This window comes from Pimephales promelas, chromosome 24, assembly GCF_988280905.1.
Source record: "Pimephales promelas chromosome 24, fPimPro1.hap1.1, whole genome shotgun sequence".
Taxonomy (NCBI): Eukaryota; Metazoa; Chordata; class Actinopteri; order Cypriniformes; family Leuciscidae; genus Pimephales; species Pimephales promelas.
Genome location: NC_142792.1, coordinates 26,182,134 through 26,204,884, shown reverse-complemented (window position 1 = coordinate 26,204,884; position 22,751 = coordinate 26,182,134). Strand labels below are relative to the sequence as shown.

Genomic DNA, 22,751 nt, shown 5'->3' with positions numbered 1-22,751 from the left:
TAAGATGCCTTGATGCCAATATTTTCTAGTATACCTTCCACTGAAGCTCACATCAGATAAAGAGTCAATGGGTCTCATTCATGAAACATTCGTAAATATACGAGTAAATATGTGAGTGATTTGCGCGTAAAGAGGCCTTCCCGAAAACTCTTCTCCTGATTCAGAAATACTTTGTAAACATCAGATGTGATAGTGAGATATGTGTGTCTTAATGAATTCCAATGAGTCATAAATGGGACGCGCGAGCACGTTCATTCTCAATTACCATAAATCCCGCCTATTAAATACGACTGACAACTACCCAGACAGCAAAGTGACATTGAATCAACGTGGAAACGACGTCTCTCATGACATTGAAACAACGTTGATTTTGCTCATCGAATTAACATTGAACCAACGTCAGACGCGGCATTCTTCAAAGCTAAATGAAAATCGAAAATTGGCTTGCTTTCATAACGTTGAAACAACGCGTTGATTTCAAGTTGATTTTCCGTTAGTTTTGAAAGAATGACGCGTCTGACGTTGGTTCAACGTTAATTCGATGAGCAAAACAATGTCAGATCAACGTTGTTTCGATGTCATATTTCCACGTTGATTCAATGTCAGTTTGCTATCTGGGTATATATGGGCATCATATTATGATTTGAACGCGAATGAAAAAGAAAAATTTCTCAGATGCAAAAATTGAAGTTTTATTATCAGAAGTTCATTCAAAACGCCACATTTTATTTTCAAGCGAACATAGTGGCGTATCAAGTCCTAAAAAAAGGAAGCTTGGCAGCATATAACAGATGCACAGATGCACTTAATGGAGTTTCATCTGTTAATCGAACAGTCCCAGAAATTAAAAGAAAATGGTTTGACATTAAGCTTGACAGCAAAAAACGAATTAGTTCTCTTGGGAAAAATCTTATTCAAACTGGAGGAGCTCCACCATCACAGATGATATTACTGGCTCCCATTATACAAGTAAAAAGAAAAAATGTATGTAATTACTTACTAAACATAATATTTTTTCAAATTTCTGTGTGAATATGTACCCGATTAAGGTGATTAAAATGCAGCCTTATTAATGAGCAAAACGTTCGGATGTTAAGCGCACTATTTACCACGCTGGGAGCATTTCTTTCGTACCAACTAACATTTCAGACTGATCTCATGAAGTAGCGCGTGTGACACGCCAATTCGTATTTCCATTTTTGGCGTGCTATCAAGATGGATAATCGCTTTTCAGCGTGTTTATGAACGCCGTTGACTTAACGTTATTACTGTATATATAAATATATGACTTACCTCAACCCCGTCCCTAAACCTAACCGTCACTGGGGTTAATGGCATTTATGACTGTTCCCTCACCATCCTAGGAAAAAAAAAAGATCGCGCCCCAGATGTAGATCTACATTTTGCTTCGTTTCGCACGGACATTTGACGGCGTGAACAGACACGCAGAATCACTCAGACGTTAATGGCGTAGACATACACGCGGATAGCTCAAAATGCGTAAAGATAACACGCCACTTGACTCGAAAGTGGCATGTATGTTTACGCCAGGGGTGCCCAACCCTGCTCCTGCCGATCGACTGTCCTACACAGTTTATCTACAACCCTAATCAAACACACCTGAAGCAACCAATTAAGGTCTTCAGGTTCACGTGAAAATTAAAGGCAGGTGTGTTTGATTAGGGTTGGAGATGAACTGTGCAGGACAGTCGATCGGCAGGAGCAGGGTTGGGCACCCCTGGTTTACGCAAAAGTCATGATGTCATGTTGAACATTTGGAAAAAACAACATTTTAATGAGTCCGAAAATTTACGCCAGAACCACTTTACACACGATTTACACAAAAACTCGTTCTGCTCGTGTTTCATGAATGAGACCCATTGTCTGTTAGAGAAGACAACTGTCTGTACCTTCACCAGTCAGCATTTACACTGCAGTAAACGCATGAATAAATCATTAGACAAAGTTTTTTTGTATCCCCTAATCTCAAGTCTTAAAGGAGAACTCCGGCGAACAATAAACCTTTGGTCTAATAAAACATAGATACTTTATACCGTACTTCATGGTATAAAGTAATTTATACGGTACTTTATAGAAGATACTTTATGAAGACAGTTCACTTCGCGTATACAGACAGGAGCCATCTTAAAAAATAGTCTCGATAAGTCGATCCCCGAACGCCGTTCATACAGTTCAGAAGTTCGCTGAACTTCATACAGTTCAGATCACTCAGCACGACGTTCGTGGTTTGACTTATTGAGACTATTTTTTAAGATGGCTCCTGTCTGTATACGCGAAGTGAACTGTCTTCATAAAGTATCTACTTATTAAACGGTCTGTACACTTACAAAGTTCTCAATGCTTCGTTTTGCACGTATGGAGCCTCATTATATTACTGTGTTAGTGTGGGGCTATTTTGAGCCTTGTTAGTGGTATAAACTAGCGATTTCTTTTAATTTACTCAATGCCCCCATTACTAGTGTTATACGCTAAACAGTTTTTAGAGATAAAACTCTTTACATTCGATTATCATGAAAACAAATCTCAGAGAACGATCGACTGGGTACCAATATTTTATTAGACCAAAGGTTCATTGTTCGCCGGAGTTCTCCTTTAACTATTCATCACATATAAACATGTGTCATATACACAAAAATGTGTATAACGCGACCTCATGAGCGTATGAGTACGTAAAGTGTCATACTTGCATTTGCACAAACACTAACGTAAAAATGTTTATTTGACTTTATTCTACTTTTCGCCAGAATGAATTTTCAAGTGGACTTTAAGGTTTCCATATTGTTTAAAAGTATTTCCACACCATTGGCATGTTAAAGAGTCCTTTCTTTGGTGAATTATCATGTGTTTTAAAAGATTGTCTTTATTAGTAAAACGTGTCCCACACTGTTGGCAGCTGAAAGGGGTCTCTCCAGTGTGAACCATCATGTGGCGTTTAAGGTTTCCTTTTTGACTGAAACCCTTTCCACACTGAGAGCAGGTGAAAGGCTTCTCTCCAGTGTGAATTCTCATGTGGACTTTCAGGTTTTGTTGTTGAATGAAATTGACTCCACACTCCTGGCATTGGAAAGGCTTCCTTTCAGTGTGAACTCTCATGTGGACTTCAAAACATCCCAGCTTTATGAAACTCAGTCCACACAGATGGCAGATGAAATGACCTATTCTCCCTGTCTTTCGAGCTGTTTTTTGTGAGGAAGTTGTTTGAGTCTGTGAGCAAATCAAAGAGTTTTCTTCAGTTCTGAAATCATGATGTGTCTTGTCCTGATCTTTCTTTTCCCTTTCATTCAAATCTTGACACTCCTCTTTCAACGGCATCGGGTCTGAGGCGAAAAAAGACAAAACAATTAATCCCAGTTTAATGCCACAATGCATAAACATTTAGACACACAAAAACATTAAAACTAATAACATGTATGTTAGAACCTATACACCAGGGGTCTAGGTGTGCACATCTAGAGTGCAAACTAAATCACAGCATCTATGGACTGAAACAATCACCAAGATGTTGGAACATCATCCAAGATGAAAAAGATGGGGTTTGTACAAATTACAACTGATCCCTGCATTTACACTGCAGCAATTGGTGAGATGTTCATTAAGGATGTTGATGACTTTCTACTGGCTGGACGCTAGGGGTGGTTAATCTGTCTGATTTCACGATTCCATCACGATTATTGAAATCCTGATTCGATTACAGTCGATTTTCAATTATTACGATTCTCGATTAGTGATTATTGATTTTCCATTTCACAACAGTCAACGAAAATACACTAGACCAACATATGATTATATTAGCAACAACATTTTGGTATTAATTGTACTTCATTTGTTTGATATTCTATTAAAATGTAATGATGGTTAGTGAGGACATGCAAACATGCTTGTTGTCTACTACTTATGCAAACAATTAACTTTAAATTTTTTTTTTTAAAGCAATTGTGTTGCATTATAATGCAAAGGCAACTGGTTATTAATTGTCAGCATTAAAATGCATTTTATGATTTCCTTCAATTGAAAATCTTTGAAGCAAATTTGGGGGACTTGAAGGGCACCTACTGTTAGTGTTGTTGACTATTACTGACGGTGAGGTTGCACTGTTGACGCTCGCGCAGCTTATTGAGCAGAAATCTACACAAATGAGCACAACACAGTCACACACACACTCAGTTAACAACATACTGCCTATATTTTTAACATATGTAAAGCAACTTCAATTATTTTTCCTGAACACCATCACGATTGAAAATGTGACATTGATTTCCTAAAACAAGCTGTTTTTATTCTGTTTCTGCAGCGAAAATAGTTCCAAACAAAAATCGCAGCAGAACCACGGCGTATGTCACAGGAACACTCAACCTGTTTTCATTACTGAATGATTCAGCATTTTGAACGAATCGATTGAGTCAAAGATTCAATGGCCCATTCATAAACATGTGTCTCATTCTTGAATGAATCAGCCGTTTGAACGAATCATTTGAATGTATTAATCGATGACTCATTAAGACGGTCGCCTGCTGCCACCTACTGGTGGTTTAGTGTTAAATGTTTAAAAGTAGTATCATTCTTTCCAATGTTTCTTATATGTAAATTTAAATCAATTTCATAACATTATTTTATGCAATTGTAATTTTTCAGTGTAAATAATTTAATTTGATCAGCCCCTAGGGTAACAGCCCTATAGTGTCTTATTATTCGAAATAATTAAATTTATTGATCAAATTTAGGAATTTAAAATGAAAGATGAAGCATACATTTAATAATATTGGGGGAGGGGTTGCCCTTTAAAGGTGCAGACATTACAATATTGTAATTTAAATATCAAAGCTGATTGAACACTGATGAGAATATTGTTTCAGAATAAATTAACACACACAAAATAAAAATAAAATATAGCTGCGAGCAGCGATGGCGGGCCCAAGCCGGTGGCACCGCAACCCCGGTTCCTTTAGTTACCTAAATGCACCCGGGTGGCGGTGCCGAAGGCTTTGGCCCTTTTATGATTAAATGTTAAAACGGCTTGCCATACTCTGTCATTTCGACTAGTCACAATTATGTCACAGATATCTTAAATGATAATACAAACTATCCAAAATGTAATTACGAATAGACAGAAAGACGTTGTTGATATCTACAATGTTAATTCCGGACAGGCAAACTTAGCTTTTAAATGTTAAAAGGGCTTGCCATACAGGGACGTAGGCTCAGAGAGAGGCTCACCATATTCAAACCAAAATATCTGACTTCCTCTTGGTCCGAGCTAATGACTATGTATTAGAAAGTTGTCCGGCTTGAGGAGTACAATGTATATAGCGATTTTTGTAACTGTAGATAAAACTAACAACCCCACTTTTGTCAAAAGGTGGCGCTATTTAGTCCTTGCACTATGCCCGTTTCTGAAACTTTGCACATGTCTACTGGCTAATAAATGTGATGTATCTGTTGAGTTTCAAGCAATTTCAATTTCAATTTCAATTTGACTGTTGAAAAGAAGTGCGCCGATTAGATACTCAGGATCGGTATCGGCTCTGACACTGCCATCTTTGACGAGGCTGATTCAAATTCTATATTGTGCATATATACTATTCTATGTTAGGCACAAAGGCACAAAAACTTTCTAAAGTACCATAAAGTTTTTGTGTACTGTATTATTAGTGTTCTGAAGCTATTATGTGATATAGAAATTAATATTTAAGTCATTAAATTCAAGAACACAAACTTTTCCCTCTCTGCGCCTGTCAGTCATTCTCCATTCAGCATTCAAACAGCACGTCACATTCGGTTACAGTCAATGATGAAACGATCTTCAAGATGATTGAATGTTAATCCTATTATACTGGATCTTTAAGATAAAGGTCTAAAGGTCTATATTTTCGAATGAAGAAACTTTTTCTTGCTGGACTGTAACTTAACCGTGTTACTTTCTACCGGGTGTCGGACGCTGTCGGTTAGATCACAACACTAGAGTCAGAGCACTATAATTGTTCTTCACGCACACAGTAACTGAAATTTAAAACCTTTAAAAGAAAAGGCTCAATAAACTATTGCATAGATAGATAATGTATAATACACTGTTCATAAATATGTATTTCCTTTGTGCTTTGAACTTTTCAATACGGACTCACTGCGCTGTAACTTCATGTGGCTTCAAGCACATCATTCTCCGCTCGGGATGCACATAAGTGCTTTGTGCTGCACCGTATTGGAGCCGTAATATCATAATGCAGTGACGTAATGACAGATTATTAATTGCCTTTCAATTATATGTTGCTGCGTCATTAAACATCTGTCCTATGCATTTCAAACATTTATAGCAGCCATGGCTATATTTTTTTATGATTTTTGTTATCTTGTTTTTCATGAATGTATTTTTCAAAAATAAGAGCAATGTGTATTATCTATTATTAATATGGTTTATAATAGCATTTTTGTCATAGATTATGACAAAGTAATCATATGATCCACCAGCGAGGAACCAGCAGAACAGAGTGAACATTCTTTCTGTTTAGTTCAATCCTACTTAATAGGAATTTATTTAAAATGCTCGCTCTACTCCACACCATTAATGTCTTGTGCGGACATCCGTATTTCGACTTTCGGTTTTAAGTAAGCGATTTAAAAGCTCCCAAGTCCCAGCGGAGTCACACGTTGATTAACCGGTGGGAATATACACAATAGGCCTACCTGATATTGAACACAAGAGGGCAGTATAGCACTACGTATGACTCAGATTATTATTTTTTTATGAATTTTACAACAATTCTGGCTGTTTTTGAACGTAAACATAATTCTTAAATGAAAAAAGGAAAAATTGGGGAAGTTATAATATTTGTATAATTTAATTTAGAAACAAATGATGTATAATTACATTTTTAGAAGATATGAGGCTTTTAGTGTTTACTTTTTTGACATTACTTTAATCTTTTGCCATAGTTGCACATGTCTACTGGCTAATAAATGTGATGTATCTGTTGAGTTTCAAGCAATTTCAAGCATGCTAAGAGTCCCAAAAGCATCAAAAAAGAATGTTAAAGTTTGATTCGTTGCCACGGCAACAGTATCAAAGATATCAAAAATTCATTCACAGGTCTACATCTGCCGTGTATTTACATTATACAGATGAAGTTTGAAGCAAATCGGTTAAAAATAAGAGAGTGGTTTCAAAGCATTTTGAAAGTGACACACTTCCTGCTGCCAGTTGGTGGCGCTATAATTTTGACTCACAATAGTCACATCCATGTGATCGGTCTCTTACAGCGAAAACACTGCTGAAGTTTCATCAAGATCAGTTAATGTATGCTGAAGTTATAACACACATCCTGTTTCATGTTTTTCGCCATAATTTTGTTTCCTCGCCACGGCCAAACCGTTCGAGATATAAAAAATCCCTTGGCACCTTTTCATCCTTAATGTCTTGACTTCACGCTGATCGAGTTTTGTCGAATTTGGTTCAGTGCTCTAGGAGCAATACTTTAAATTCCATTGCATGTGTTTTAAACACAACCCTAAATAGCCGTCTTCCTGTTGGGCTGGGGTAAAAAGTAAGAGTGTGAAGTAGGCTATATATGAAACGATGAGATCTATATGTGTACCAAGTTTCATATTATTACATGCAAGTGTGTTTGATTTATGGACCAAATTTTCAGACCAAGTTTATTGACCAAGTTAATCTGATTAATAAACTAATTATATAAAACTATTGTCAATGCACTACAATTAAACTAGTTATATGTCTTTACTTATAAAAAACAAAAATAAAAACTTATTTAAAAAATACCAGGCTTGAGAAATGTATTTTCTTTATGCAGGTCATACACACAGCAGTGAAATGGTTAAGCCCCCTCCCCCTGCACACACACACACAGGCACACACACACACACACAGACAGCCAAAGACAGCCAAAGACAGCCAAAGACACAGAGACATGTAGGCTCAGAGTGACCATATTCAAACAAAAATATCTGAGTTTCTGTGGGTCCTAGCTAATAAGTGTAAATTAGAAAGTTGTCCGGCTCGAGGAGTACAATATACATACCAATTTTTGTAACTCTAGTTAAAACTAACAACCCCACTTTTGTCAAAAGGTGGCGCTACTGAGCCCTCACCACGCCCGTTTCTGAAACTTTGCACATGACTACTGGCTAATAAATGTGATGTGTCTGTCGAGTTTCATGCATTTTGAAGCATGCTAAGGGTCTCAAAAGCATCCTAAAAGCATCCTAAAAGAAGGGTAAAGTTTGATGGGTCGCCACGGCAACAGTTTCAAAGATATCAAGAATCCATTCACAGGTCTACATCTGCCGTATGTTTACATTATACATATGAAGTTTGAAGCAAATCGGGTAAAAATAAAAGGGTGATATCAAAGCATTTTGAAAGTGACACACTTCCTGCTGCCAGTTGGTGGCGCTATAACTTTGACTCACAATAGTCACATCCATGTGATCGTCCTCTTACAGCGAACACACTGCTGAAGTTTCATCAAGATCGGTTGATGTGTGCTGAAGTTATGATACACTTCCTGTTTCACGTTTCTCGCCATGATTTTGTTTCCTCGCCACGGCCAAACCGTTCGAGATATCAAAAATCCCCTCGCAAACTTTCATCCTCAATGTCTTGACTTCACGCTGACCGAGTTTCGTCGAATTTGGATCAAAGCTCTAGGAGGAGTATTAAAAATTCCATTGCGAGTGTTTTACGAACAACCCTAAATAGCCGACTTCCTGTTGGGCTGGGGTAAAAAGTAAAAGCACGAGGTATAGATGAAACGATGAGATCAACATGTGTACCGAGTTTCATATTATTACATGCAAGCGTGTTTGATTTATGGACAAAGTGTTCGGACCCCGTTCCAGGGGGCGCTGTCTAGCCCCCCTGCCACGCCCGGGTACCATCTTCAGCCCGGCCCTGATGGCCGCGGGTTCTGACCCGTGTGCAAAGTTTCAAGAGTTTTTGAGCATGTTAAGGGCCCCAAAAGTGCCCGAATAGTCGTATAAATAATAATAATAATAAATATAGCTGCGAGCAGCGATTGCGGGCCCAAGCCGGTGGCAACGCAACCCCGGTGCCTTTAGTTACCTAAACCCCACTTTTGTCAAACCCCGAGTTGCTTCAAACGGCACTGGGGTGGCGGTACCGCCAGCTTTGGCCCTTCATCGCTGCTCGCAGCTATATATATATATAAAGCCGGTGGCACCGCCACCTTGGTGCCTTTAGGGTTATTCTGCATGACGTGCAAAAATGTAGCTCCCGCTTTGACTGAGAATGAGGTTAGTGTTTTAAAATTTTTAGGAAAACAAATACATTGAAATATAGGACATGAATTTTAAACTCTTTCAGCTTCAATTACAAATACAATCTTACTTTTATTTAAAGAAAACTATACATTTAAAAGATGGGGGTTATATGCATATTTTGTCATTTAAAAAATACAAAATTGTTGTGCTAACAGACAAGGACTTAGAGACAAGGACTTGCAGGAAAAATCACAGCCAACCACACACACACACACACACATATAAACACAGACAACAGCCCTCCCCTCCCCACACACGCACACGCACACACACACACACACACACACACAAAGACACCAGCAACCCCCCCCCCCCCACACACAGACACTGATAGAGACAAGATACACATCCAAAACTACAATATCTGACTTTCTTTTGGTCTGAGCTTCTTACTGTTAAATAGAAAGTTGATCGGCTTGACAAGAACAATATACGTGGCAAGTTTTGTAACTGTAGGTAAAACGAGCAAAGTTATAACACATTTTATGTGTCCTTTTTCAGTCATAAAATTCATTTCCTCGCCACGGCCAAACCGTTCGAGAAATCAAACATCCGTCCGGAATTGAGCATCCTCAATGTCTTGACTTCATGCACACCGAGTATGGTGGTGATTGGTAAACACATGCGTTGTAATTTGATGTATTTCTCCTAGGAGATTTATTCAAACAACACATAATTCCCAACTTCCATTTGAACTGTCTTAAAACTTAGAGCAGAGATGGGCGCAGGTCACGCAAGTCTCAAGTAAGTCTGAAGTCTTAACCGTCAAGTCTCAAGTAAGTCCCAAGTATTTTTTTTGGGGGGGGCAAGTCAAGTCAAGTCAAGTCACAGGCTATGTCAAGTCAAGTCAAGTCTTGTAGTAGGTTAAGTCAAGTGCAAGTCAAGTCACCTTATTATTTTAATTTTACATGCAGAATCTGATCTTAATAAAATGAAAAGACAAGATAAGTATTTGCCAGTAAATTACAATAATTTGCATTGTAAATACTCATGTTCAGTAAAATACACCATGGAATCAAACAAAATTGTAACTTCATAAAATTATTTATTTTTCACTTCTGCCAACAGTGTGTTTGAAATGTTTTAAATTTTCAACATTGAGTCCATAAAACAAATAACAGCTTAACATCCTACAGACTCTCTGAACACCTTCCTCTCTCTCAAACACAGTTTACAAACAATATTAAACTTTGTTACATTTCTCCTCTCTCTCTCTCTCTCTCTCTCTCTCTCTCTCTCTCTCTCTCTCTCTCTCTCTCTCTCTCTCTCTCTCTCTCTCTCTCTCACACACAGTGGCGGTTCTAGACCATTTCAACTGGGGGGGCCAAGCTGGGGCCAGTTGTACTGTTAGAGGGGCCAGTTACATTTAGACCTTATCATTTTCTGCACTGCACTGAAGGCATAAATAAGCAAAATACCATGTTTATAATTATCCAACAATTTGCATTTCCATTATATTTTTACATTTGCATTACATATATCAGTCTGTATTTGAATTTCCATTTTATTTTTTTACATTGAATATACAGTATGTATATATATATATCATTTTTACAAATTAATCTACGATTTTTGTGTTTTTTTTTTTTTTTTTTTGCAAAAAGATCAGCAAATTATCCTCTAAACTGGCCTTTTTAGGGGGCTTTCCTCTCAGGGTGAATGAGCTTTTTTATAATTGTTTTTTTCCTGACATCTTTGAAAGACAGAAGCAATAATTAATGCATCCTTGGCCAGGATATAATTATAAAATATGACATGATTTTAAAAGTGACCTATAAAATCGACTATGCAATACACTTTAATTTATCTAGTGCTAATACAATTATTAAGCCTATTTGGAGAGAGAGATGTTTTAAAATCGACTATGCATTACACTTTAATTTATCTAGTGCTAATAAAATTATTAAGCCTATTTGGAGAGAGAGATGTTTATAATGTGACAATATGTCAGTCATCGTGATTCGTGTAATAAGATGACTAGGCCTAGACTACTTGTTCTGAGCAGGTGTTGTCAGTGAACAGGCTGTAAAACTGTTGTCTAAGTTACAGACTGATACTAATTAAATGGGAAACGAATCGATTACCTAACGTAACCTCGGTTCTCTCTAGATGAGGGAACGAGCATTGCGTAAGCTAGCTTACGCTGCGGGAAAGATTCATCTTACATCAGTCAAGTTGTCATAGTTTTTGTCAAACAAGTTGTGAATTTGTTGTAACATTAAAACAGGAGATCATGACTTACTCCGTGCTCCAAGTGATGTTCGGAGCTCCAGTGATTAGTTTCATCTGTGGGACGGGTGAAGAAACTTTCGGAAGATGTTGTAACAGAATCATATGAACAATTCCAGGATATGCTTTTTTTCATTGGTTGTTGCGTTAAATTTTACCCAGATACAATAGTGCCCTTTTCTGATTGGCTATTAAGTAGCTCTTCTCTTTTTTTGATTGGCTGATGCGTAGCAGGGTCGACTGCTGAACTCCAGGCGAGACGCGCTTGATTCTCACGTGAGAGCGGCGCGGCCAGAGAAATTGCGTATATTAAATATATTATTAATAGTTTTTCCGCATGAGAAATACAATGTGTGACGGGAGTGTGAGACAAAAGACTGAAACGAGTGACTGTCATGCTCAATGCGTGACACACTATAAAAAAAATATTTCACACTGACTCCACATTTAGGGGGGCCACAAGGGGGTCCAAGCTTGTTGTCGCAGGGGCACTGGCCCCCCCAGGCCCCCGCCTAGAACCGCCACTGCTCACACACACACACACACACACACACACTTTCTCTCTCTCTCAATAAGCAAAAACATGACTGCTAAAGGTTGTATCAGCGATGGCGGGGTAACATCACTTAACATCACGAGTGATATTCCCTTAGGCCACGCCCCCTTGTCTCCCCAAAGTATTATAAGCAATCATGCGCATCCCGTGTGCAGAATGATGCACTTGAAGCAACACCAAGTCACAGCACGCAACGCTTCACATTGAAAAGAACATAGCGAAGGGATGGTATCTATAATCTATGCTTAGTAGGGCTGCACGATTTGGGAAAATGTCATATTGCCATTATTGAGCCAATATTGCAATTGCGATTTGCGACTCCGATATAATAAAATGGTTTCATGAGTCCAACTTGCTTGGTTCTAAAGTAAAATGCACAGATTAATGTTTATTTCTCAACTCAAACTAAAAACAACAACAACAATAAATGATTGATAACACCTATAATGATCAATAAACCATCAACCAAACCAACATTACAGTGATTCCATCAATTGAAAGCCATCAACTTTTTAAAAAATTATTAGGCTTAAAAAAATATATAACAGCTTTAAAATTAAGTGAACTTCAAACAATCCCCACATAAACCCATAATAAAAAACATATTTACCTGTGCCCTTCCTGTCTTAACAGGTACAGAAATTGAATAAAGTTATCAAACAGTCTGCGCTGCCTGAATCATAAATTATATATATATAATAATCCTTATTAAAGCTACAAAAGTTCTTTACTCAAGATCAGTGAGTAATTTTCTAATTTCCCTTTGTTCTTTTAACTTTACTGAAAGAACGCTTTATTCGCTGCTGGCTCTTTAAGAGCACCCGTTGCCGAGACGCGGATCTCACACGCGCCTCATAGCACAACTCTTTTCATCCATAGACTTTTCTTATGTTATGAAGATACTAGACAAAACCACATTTTGGCATAATTGTGTGTGCTATTGTTCGTTCAAGCTCGAAAGAGAACTGTTTATTCTGGGCTGGCACACGGTCAGTGCATGCGCATTATGCGTATCATCTAATCTAGGGCACTCACAGGCAGCTTTTCACTTCTTGTCGTGCAAAATGCGAAAAGGCATTTGAACCAATAAGAGGGGGATCTTGTAACACTAGTCAAAGGATGACAAAAAAGAAGAGATGCTGCGCTAATAGCCCTACTTTGTTTATTTCATATAAAATCGCGGCATTTTGCGTTATATAATTGCATAGGTTTGAGATTGCTATTACGACTGCGATATAATTAATCGTGCAGCACTAATGCTTAGTGTATTCTAAAGGGCAATAAACTCCACTCCAGCAAGATAGTCATTTTATGCAAATCAGAGACCTTTATGCCTTATCTACAAATAAAGTATAATATTGGGAACATTGATCTTGAAGAGAGTGTCGTCGTGTTACTGTCGCAACCGAACGCGACGCGCTGTGTGAATGCTGATGCATGGAGAATGACTGAGGCGAGATGACTTTCCGTTAACTTTAACTTAGAGACTAAAATATTAATTTTACCACACATTAAGCTATTGAATGACTTTAGAAGTCTTGGAATATAGTGTGAAAACTTGATTGTGCTTTACAGTTTTTTATGCCTTTAGTGGGGCTTAATAACACAATATGCAGAATGTCGGACGTCACTTATAGGCTAAACCAGGGGTTCTCAAACATTTTGGTGCCAGGGACCCCTTTCAGGGGAAAAAGATTTCCAAGGACCCCCCTTATATTTATAACCGTTATTAAGCACAAAGTTAATGTCTGAGCGGCTAATGAAATATTCTTGCACAAAATGAATGGTCTCCACCCAGGGTACTATGCAGGAATTTCTAAATAGCCTACTGAGGTCCCAAAAGTGATCTTACTAGGAATCACTTAGGATCCCTCACTTAGGAATTTTTGATGTTCTTGATCTACATGTGCATTTTAATGTGTTTTTAAGGCCCCACAATTGGATATAGATTTAGAAGCATGTCAGTGGGCAGTGGCATACTTTTTTTTTGTCAAGATGTCACGAAACACAATCACATATTCCAAACAGGAATGGCCTTAAAGGAGAAATGTTTCAATGATTAGGCCTATTCTGCACACAAATAAAGCCTATAAATACAATGATAATGGCATTATGTTTAAAAGGTGCGTGCGTTGTTAATTTGAGCTACTGCAATTAGCTAAAAAAAAACATATAGTATATGTTAAATATATGAATCCATAATATTAATCTCATGGGCACAGTATGTTTCTCTTGACCTGCGTTTTCCTTGTTAAACTTGAGCTTGATTAATACTTTGCAAACTGATTGTTTCGGTCGTTTTTTAAAACTTTTATCTAAAACAGCTGTTTAGTTTATGTTAATGTAGGCCTACATTTTATCCCGTACTTTATGACCGTTGACTGATACGTCGTGCGGGGAACTTTGAGTTCACTCCGACTCAAACATTTTGACATTGAGATGTCGTTGTTAGTCTGCTGAAGCACCTCAGACGAGAAGGTCAGTTATCATCGCGATGTGCATCCTTGCAACCTCAATTGTGGGTACGGCCCTGTCATTATGCACTTTTATTTTGATAATGATCAGACTTCTAATGTCAAATCTACAGTAGCAGTGCTAGAACTGACTATTGTGCGCGCACGCGAGACGCCGGCGCGCGATTACGTGGGAATTTTTCCTCAGCAGTGGAAACAGGAATACTCTTATTTATGGTCATAGATAAGACAAGAGTGCATCATCCGAAACGGTAAAGTGTCCATTTTTTTTATTTGTGTATAGGCTACATTATAAATGACTACAAAATGTCTTGCCTTTTAAAAATACAGAAAACAACCGGATGCGGGTTCATGCCGTCTCTCTGTCTTCTTCTGGCGCACGTCGCGCAAAATCAATAGCGAATAGCCTAGTCTACTTGACGCACAGACATAGATTATCTATCTATAGAAAACTTAAGTGTTTAATTTGTATTCTTTGATGTTAAATGCATTATAAGTAACTTAGGAATAAACAGCATGTTTTCAGATGATAAAGAAAACATGACTCATAGCACGGAAAAAAACGTTAGGTTGTTATAAATTATTTCGCGGACCCCCTGGCATTAGCTCACGGACCCCACTTTGAGAACCACTGGGCTAAACTGTTTTTATAGATAAAACTATTTACATTCGGCAGTCATGAAAACAAATCTCAGATAACGGTTGACTATAGGTAACAATGTGTAATTTTGCGCCGGAGTTCTCCTTTAACTTACATTAGCTAGCTAACTACGAACGAGCTAACCAGATAACATTAACAAATTGACAAGCACTTACTGGGCAGAATATGGCTCTTCAAATGACGGACGAAATTGGAGGTTGTCATCTGACTGTCCGCGATCTTAACGTTGCATGTCTTGCAAAGCGCTGTTCTTTTGCCATCTTGTTGTAAGAAATTCTTGAATCCAAAAGCGACGACGACCCTCGTTATCCCTCCGGCTGACATGTTGATGTGATCTGATGTAAGTGGGCGTGGTGTGCGCGTAAGGTATGAGAGGGCATGACTGATGATCTCTGATCCAGTCATGACAGCGCTATTCTCAGCCTGCGCTCCAGCTGGATCAACTTTATTTTTTTTTTTTTTACATAATTTATATATTTTATATTCAAACTGAAAACATGATGTGATTAACACTCAAGTCATATTATTACATGCAAGTGTGTTTGATTTATGGACCAAAATTTCAGATCAAGTTTATGGACCAAGTTAATTTAATTAATAAACTAATTATATAAAACTATTAATGCACTGGTTATATGCCTTTACTTATAAAAAATAAAACACTTTTTTAAAAAATACCAGGCTTAAGGCATTTATTTTTTATGCAGGCCATACACACAGGAGTGAAATGGTTAAGACCCCTCCCCCTACAAACACACACACATATACACAGACAGGCAAAGACAGAGAGCAAGACCACAGATTGAGCAAGACCACATTCAAACAAACATATCTGACTTTCTGTGGGTCCTAGCTAATGAGTGTCAATTAGAAAGTTGTCCGGCTCGAGGAGTACAATATACATACCGATTTTTGTAACTGTAGATAAAACTAACAACCCCACTTTTGTCAAAAGGTGGCGCTACTGAGCCCTCACCACGCCCGTTTCTGAAACTTTACACGTGTCTACTGGCTATTAAATGTGATGTGTCTGTCGAGTTTCATGCAATTTCAAGCATGCTAAGGGTCTCAAAAGCATCCTAAAAGAATGGTAACGTTTGATGCGTCGCCACGGCAACAGTTTCAAAGATATCAAGAATCCATTCACAGGTCTACATCTGCCGTATGTTTACATTATACAGATGACGTTTGAAGCAAATCGGGTAAAAATAAAAGGGTGATATCAAAGCATTTTGAAAGTGACACACTTCCTGCTGCCAGTTGGTGGCGCTATAACTTTGACTCACAATAGTCACATCCATGTGATCGTCCTCTTACAGCGAACACACTGCTGAAGTTTCATCAAGATCAGTTAATGTATGCTGAAGTTATAACACACTTCCTGGTTCACGTTTCTCGCCATGATTTCGTTTCCTCGCCACGGCCAAACCGTTCGAGATATCAAAAATCCCCTCGCAAACTTTCATCCTCAATGTCTTGACTTCATGCTGACCGAGTTTTGTCGAATATGGATCAAAGCTCTAGGAGGAGTATTTAACATTCCATTGCGAGCGTTTTACAAACAAACCTCAATAGCCGACTTCCTGTTGGGCTGGGGTAAAAAGTAAAAGCGCGAGGTATAGATGAAACTATGAGATCAACATGTGCACAGAGTTTCATATTATTACATACAAACGTGTTTGAGTTATGGACCGAGTGTTCGGACCCCGTTCCAGGGGGCGCTGACGAGCCGCCCTGCCACGCCCGGGTACCAGCTTCAGCCCGGCTCTGATGGCCGCGGGTTCTGACCCGTGTGCAAAGTTTCAAGAGTTTTCGAGCACGTTAAGGGCCCCAAAAATGCCCAAAAGGTTACAAAATAATAATAATAAATAATCCTTAGGAAAACAATAGGGCCTTCGCCCTTTCAGGGCTTGGGCCCTAATAATCGTTAGGAAAACAATAGGGCCTTCGCCCTTTCAGGGCTTGGGCCCTAAAAATCCGGATGAGCAACTTTTTACTCAGACAAATGAATGGCAGATTTATGAAAAGCGTATGAAAAGGCTTAATGTCGAGCCCTCCCTATATAGCAATGTCATCAGGAGATGCACATACACCAGAATTTATAGTTTACCCACCTCTTTTTTTTTACCACTACACCTCTGGTCCTGTCTTAATATTATAGCCAAGTCACCTTTATTAATAAAGGACTTTTTACAATACAGATTGTTTTAAAGCAGATTTACAGAGATAACAGGAAAATAATGCAAACAAAAGTGGGTATAATGCCCATGAGGTTGAATGGTGTGGGTGCACCTGTGAGGATTTACTCTCAGTAATTTTTATTGTCACTAATGCCTGGTTCAGATTACACGATTTTAGCCCGATTTTGGCACGATCCAGTTGACGTAGGATGTCGTGGGGATTCGTAAACGACAACGGGCGTCGGGACGCAAGATTCGCTCATATCATCTCGTATAGTGTGTCATAGTGGGCGACAACCTACGTCGCTTCTACCAACATGACATCATGACTTTTGTCGTAAACATATACGCCACTTTCGAGTCAGGTGGCGCGTTATCTCTACGCATTTTGAGCTATCCGCGTGTATGCGTATATGTCTACGCCATTAACATCCGCGTCATTCCACGTGTCCGTACACGCAGTCAAATCTCCAGTCATAAATGTCATTAACCCCAGTGACGGTTAAGTTTAGGGATGGGGTTGAGGTAAGTCATATATTTATATAACGTTAAGTCAATGGCGTTCATAAACACGCTGAAAGGCGATTATGCGTCTTGATAGCACGCCAGAAATGGAAATACGAATTGGCGTGTCATACACACGCTACTTCATGAGATCAGTCTGCTTCTACAATGCTTCACATCACGACAAAAAGACTAGCATGTTTAATTTTTTTAACGGTCATCCACGATGGTTCCCTCACATGCATGAGGTTGACCAATAGGAGCACAAGCTTTTCCGGACACAACTTTCAAAAATGGCATCCGTTGTTTGTTTACGTTCGTTTCCGGAAGTCAATCGCAACTAGTTTCGCCTTCTCGATGACATCACGCGCCTCGTTGAAGACGGCACGCGATGACTGGTCAAAAAGCAACGTGTGATCTGACATATTTCTCATCCACGACACGACAAGATTTTAGGAGTCAAAATCGTGTAATCCGACACAGTGACTATCGTAACAGAAAAAAAAATGGTGTTATCCAGGAACTAGATTTTCTTTAAAATATACTTATAAAAAAGCTACAGAGGCTTCTGGAGTCGTTTTTGTGAGAGAATTTTACTTCCGCGCCTGAAAATGGGCATAACGGACGGGAGATCGGTCGATTCATACAACAGGAAAACAATGGATCGCATCGTCATTTCATGCGCGGAGGAAATTGGACCACAGCCATACAGTTATGAGCCTGCTATGCTGCCAAGACAGCAGGGACAGGCCAGGATAATGTTAGACAGAACGGTCAGAGACAAATTGAATTGTGGTGTGAGGAGAACCAGTGGAGAAAAGAACAGGTGTCTTGGTGATTAGCTATAGATATATAACTACCAGTGATGCGCAGGTCAGTGTATAAAAAACACCCGACCAACGTTTTCAAATAACCCGCCTGCAACTCGGACCGCATTTTTTACCAGAAGCGCAGTACTACACGGTATTGTGGTTATCGCCCTAGTAACGGCGAGCTGCACGGACGTGCTGGATACCGATCTAGGTTTGCAAACCCATGAGCATAAATAGTAACACAACAACCTCCATTGTTGATGAAAGGCTTGTTCGAGATGCATCGGAGCAGCGTGGACTGATCGGAGCTGCGGGAGTGTTTGGAGAGTTAACGAGTTCTGCTTTTGAATCAAATCTTTTTCTAATGTTTTTTCGAATCGCTCTCACAGTTCGAGATTTGCAGTGCTGAACTATCTCGAACAAGCCTGGTGTGTTTGTGTGTGCCACTCTAGCGTTGCTGGGCAAACATGAAATGTATACAGTGACGTAAGATTTGGCTCTGTGATGGCTCTCTAGCCTGTGGAAAGGCAAACCAGTTCTTTGAAAGCTCGTCAGTCGAACCAACTCCAAACCAGCACTTGCTCTAGCTCTGAACCAGCACCTGGTTCTTGTTGGTGGAAAAGAGGTATGTCTGGAACCCTTCTTCTCATGGATAGATCCACTTTTATGGTCTTAACACAAAATGACATTCACAACCATTATAAAGCTTGGAAGAGCCAGGCCATTAGTGCTTAAATCGGGCCAAAAGAAAAAATAAATAAATAAAGCCCGACCATACCCGAGCCCGTACACGTTGTGTCCGAGCCTGACCCGGCCTGACACATTAACTAACAGCCGTATCAGAGAGAAGCGTGAAGGTGAACTTGAATTTAATTACTGAAATATCATCTGTACCTCACATTAAACTATGGAATATCATTTATGAAAACATTATGGTGCTTTTTTATATTTTTGTGCCTTTTGTCTGGTATAACAACAACACAATAGTAAAAGCAGTATTGGAACAACACCGATACTGTATCGGAAAAAAAACAGTATCGGATCGGCACACCCCTAAACAATATCACTTATTTCTGAAGAGCTGAACATTTTAATAGGGATCAAATGCCTGAGTTCAGCTTTGAGAATGAAACTAACCTGTTTGTTCCTCAGTTTCTTCTTGTTTCACAATAAATGTTTCTTCAATCCTCATGTCTTTGGTCTCCTCTTTAGTAAACGCCATCTGTGTTTGTTCCTCGGTTTCTTCTTGATTCACACTAAATGTTTCTTCAATCTTCATGTCTTCACTGTCCTCTTTAACAAATGCCATCTTTGTTTGTTCCTCAGTTTCTTCTTGTTTCACACTAAATGTTTCTTCAATCCTCATGTCTTCGGTCTCCTCTTTAGTAAACGCCATCTGTGTTTGTTCCTCAGTTTCTTCTTGTTTCACACTAAATGTTTCTTCAATCTTCATGTCTTCGGTCTCCTCTTTAATAAACACCATCTGTGTTTGTGTCTCAGTTTCTTCTTGTTTCACATTGAATGCTTCTTCAATCTTCATGTCTTCACTCTCTTCTTTAATAATTGCCATCTTTGTAATAGTGTCATGTGGATCTCAGTCGCTTTAACAGTTTTTCTGTGTTTGTCCTGTTTAAAATGAGAATAATTAACAGAAAGAAAAATAAATCCAAACTAAATCTGTGTGTGCATCTCAAACAACTCTAGTTCTGTAGTTCAACGAACTAGTAGGGAGTCAGTCTGAGTTAATGTACTTAAATCACCTGATCAGACAAAAGAAATTTCATTCGAAATTAGCACTACAAATTAATAAAATAATGCACATTATAAAGACACTTAATATATTACAGTTTTTTTATTCGCTTTGGTACTATTTTCACAAGTAAGGTGTACATTTTCAAAACTCTTAGTACAAAAATCCAAACTGATCACACTTGTAACGCAGCTAGTCATTCTTTCAAAACCTGATGTAACGCTTTCAGTCAGTTGCACATGTTTTCAGTCCACATACTCATTATTTCAAACACAAGAATATTGTAATATGTAATGAGAAAATTTGGTTTAATCACTGAAACACAACAATATGATCTTCTTTCAGTTTAGTACTTTTAACAATCAGTTCATCCAACAGCAAACAATGCAAGATACATGTTTCAAATCGGCCTTAGAAGTGCTGAAATGAATATGCTACAGTACTATAAAAGACAGATTACACAGTTTTACGGTAGCATTAGGCAATACACTTACAGTACCCAACATTTACATAATCTATAATTTCCAAATATCCATCATATATGTAATCAAGTGAAGGATTAATCAAGATATCCTCTACAATCATTTACAGTATTTAGTGGCCAATTGTGGTTACCACTATGTGAAATCAATTAGCTATAACGAGTATTCATCATGTGTGGTTACATGTAATTTAAATATTCATACAAACACACATTTTATTTCTGTAGTTCTCAAAATCCATATACTGTATATTGCTGAAATGAAAATCTATAGGTTTACCAAATGATTAATCGATTAACCATTAAGATCTGTTGGATTAAATAATAGACAAAAGTATTAAACTGAACAAAAAGAGATGCAAATCAAAATTTTGATAGTAAGAGCTTTATGAAAGGCAGTTACTGTGAATGAAACAATAATGTAGATGAAACACTTACTTTGTGTTGTGAAAAGGATACTTTGTGATTGTGTGAATTGTACTAACACAGTTGAAAACATGATGAAACGTTTGAAAAAAGTGCACTTTTGATGATCTGCTGTGATATTAGCACCAAGGGTTTTGAAAATGTACACCTTACTTGTGAAAATAGTACCAAATAAAAAAAACTGTAAGCAGTTTAAGTATTTAAAGGTTCATATAAATAGAGATATAAATAGAAATTTAACACTATAATTTTGTTTTTAAATATTTGATTCACTCCTGCCAGTGACCGAACTGAAACGCACCTTTCACTACTCATGAATACTTTGCTCACAGGACATTGATAAATGTTAGATAATGCAATGTTACACTTAATAATGCCTAATTCATTATGCGTCGCTTTTAAAACTTTGCAGCCGATTAAACAGTTTCTAATGTGTTAAACAACTTTAAACACAAACCTTTCTTCAGCCGAATCACAACAAATGCGGGAGCGCGGCGCCGCCTAATGACGTCACACTTGGAGAGCACATTAAAAGTCCTGTTCACAAAAGTGCATTGAAATTTACGTAGAAAAAAAAAATAAAATAAAAATTAATATATATATATTAAATAAATAAGAGCTAAAAGTATTGGTGAAATACATTTAATAACACAATGGTTAGTTAATAATACAGTTCACATTCACAATTAAACATTTTAAGTTTAAGCAATAACACAATTAGGTGAAGAAATCATGAAAAAACCTTACCATTTCAAAGCAAACTAGCATAAAAACAAAACAAAAAAAGAAAAAAATTTCTTAGGATCACTACATTAACTGTGCCTTCTGAAATATTTTTTTTCTAAAGCAGGGGAGTTGCTCAGTCAAAACTTTCTAAAGGGACATTCTCTTCATAATTCTCTTATTCCTTCACAAAAACATACAAATCTATTATAAATCTGTATTGATTTTATGGTATACACAGGCTGGGTGTGTATAGTACATTTTACTTTCAACAGTAAAAGAGTTGATCAGTTACAGAAGAAATAAGGGGGAAAATGTCATCATTCTCTTGTTCCTTTACAAAAGCCTTTATGAGGAAAGAATTTGAAACATTATGTGACCTTTATCGAAAATGGGTCGTGCGATGCGTTATATTTTTGTTACATTATCTATTTCAAGTTCAAGTTCAAGTCTTTATTTTTGCCAGAACGACCCACATCGCCTGGAATTCATTTTGGTGAAATTGCTCACACAAGACAATACAACATAACATAACACACAATAAAAGCATAAAATCTAAACAGAGAGCAACTACTTAGATTGCTGCTAATAAATAGAAAAAAAAAAATAGAATAAAACTAATCAGACCAAGTGCTAGTGCGTT

At 37.9% G+C, this 22,751-nt stretch overlaps 1 protein-coding gene across 2 annotated transcripts; it reads right to left on the bottom strand.

Moving 5' to 3' along the window:
• Nucleotides 1–2,722: 2,722 nt before the first annotated feature.
• Nucleotides 2,723–21,924, bottom strand: LOC120489829 (uncharacterized). Of its 2 annotated transcripts, XM_039686978.2 has the most exons (4): nucleotides 21,843–21,924; nucleotides 19,866–20,354; nucleotides 4,075–4,146; nucleotides 2,723–3,338 (listed from the first exon to the last, which is right to left on the bottom strand). In XM_039686978.2, exons 2-4 carry the CDS (start codon nucleotides 20,296–20,298, stop codon nucleotides 2,752–2,754), a joined length of 1,092 nt encoding a protein of 363 aa, XP_039542912.2. In that variant the 5' UTR covers nucleotides 20,299–20,354; nucleotides 21,843–21,924; the 3' UTR covers nucleotides 2,723–2,751. The 2 variants fall into 2 exon arrangements, with proteins under 2 accessions (XP_039542912.2, XP_039542914.2); XM_039686980.2 differs by lacking the exon at nucleotides 4,075–4,146.
• Between the last annotated feature and the right edge of the window lie 827 nt (nucleotides 21,925–22,751).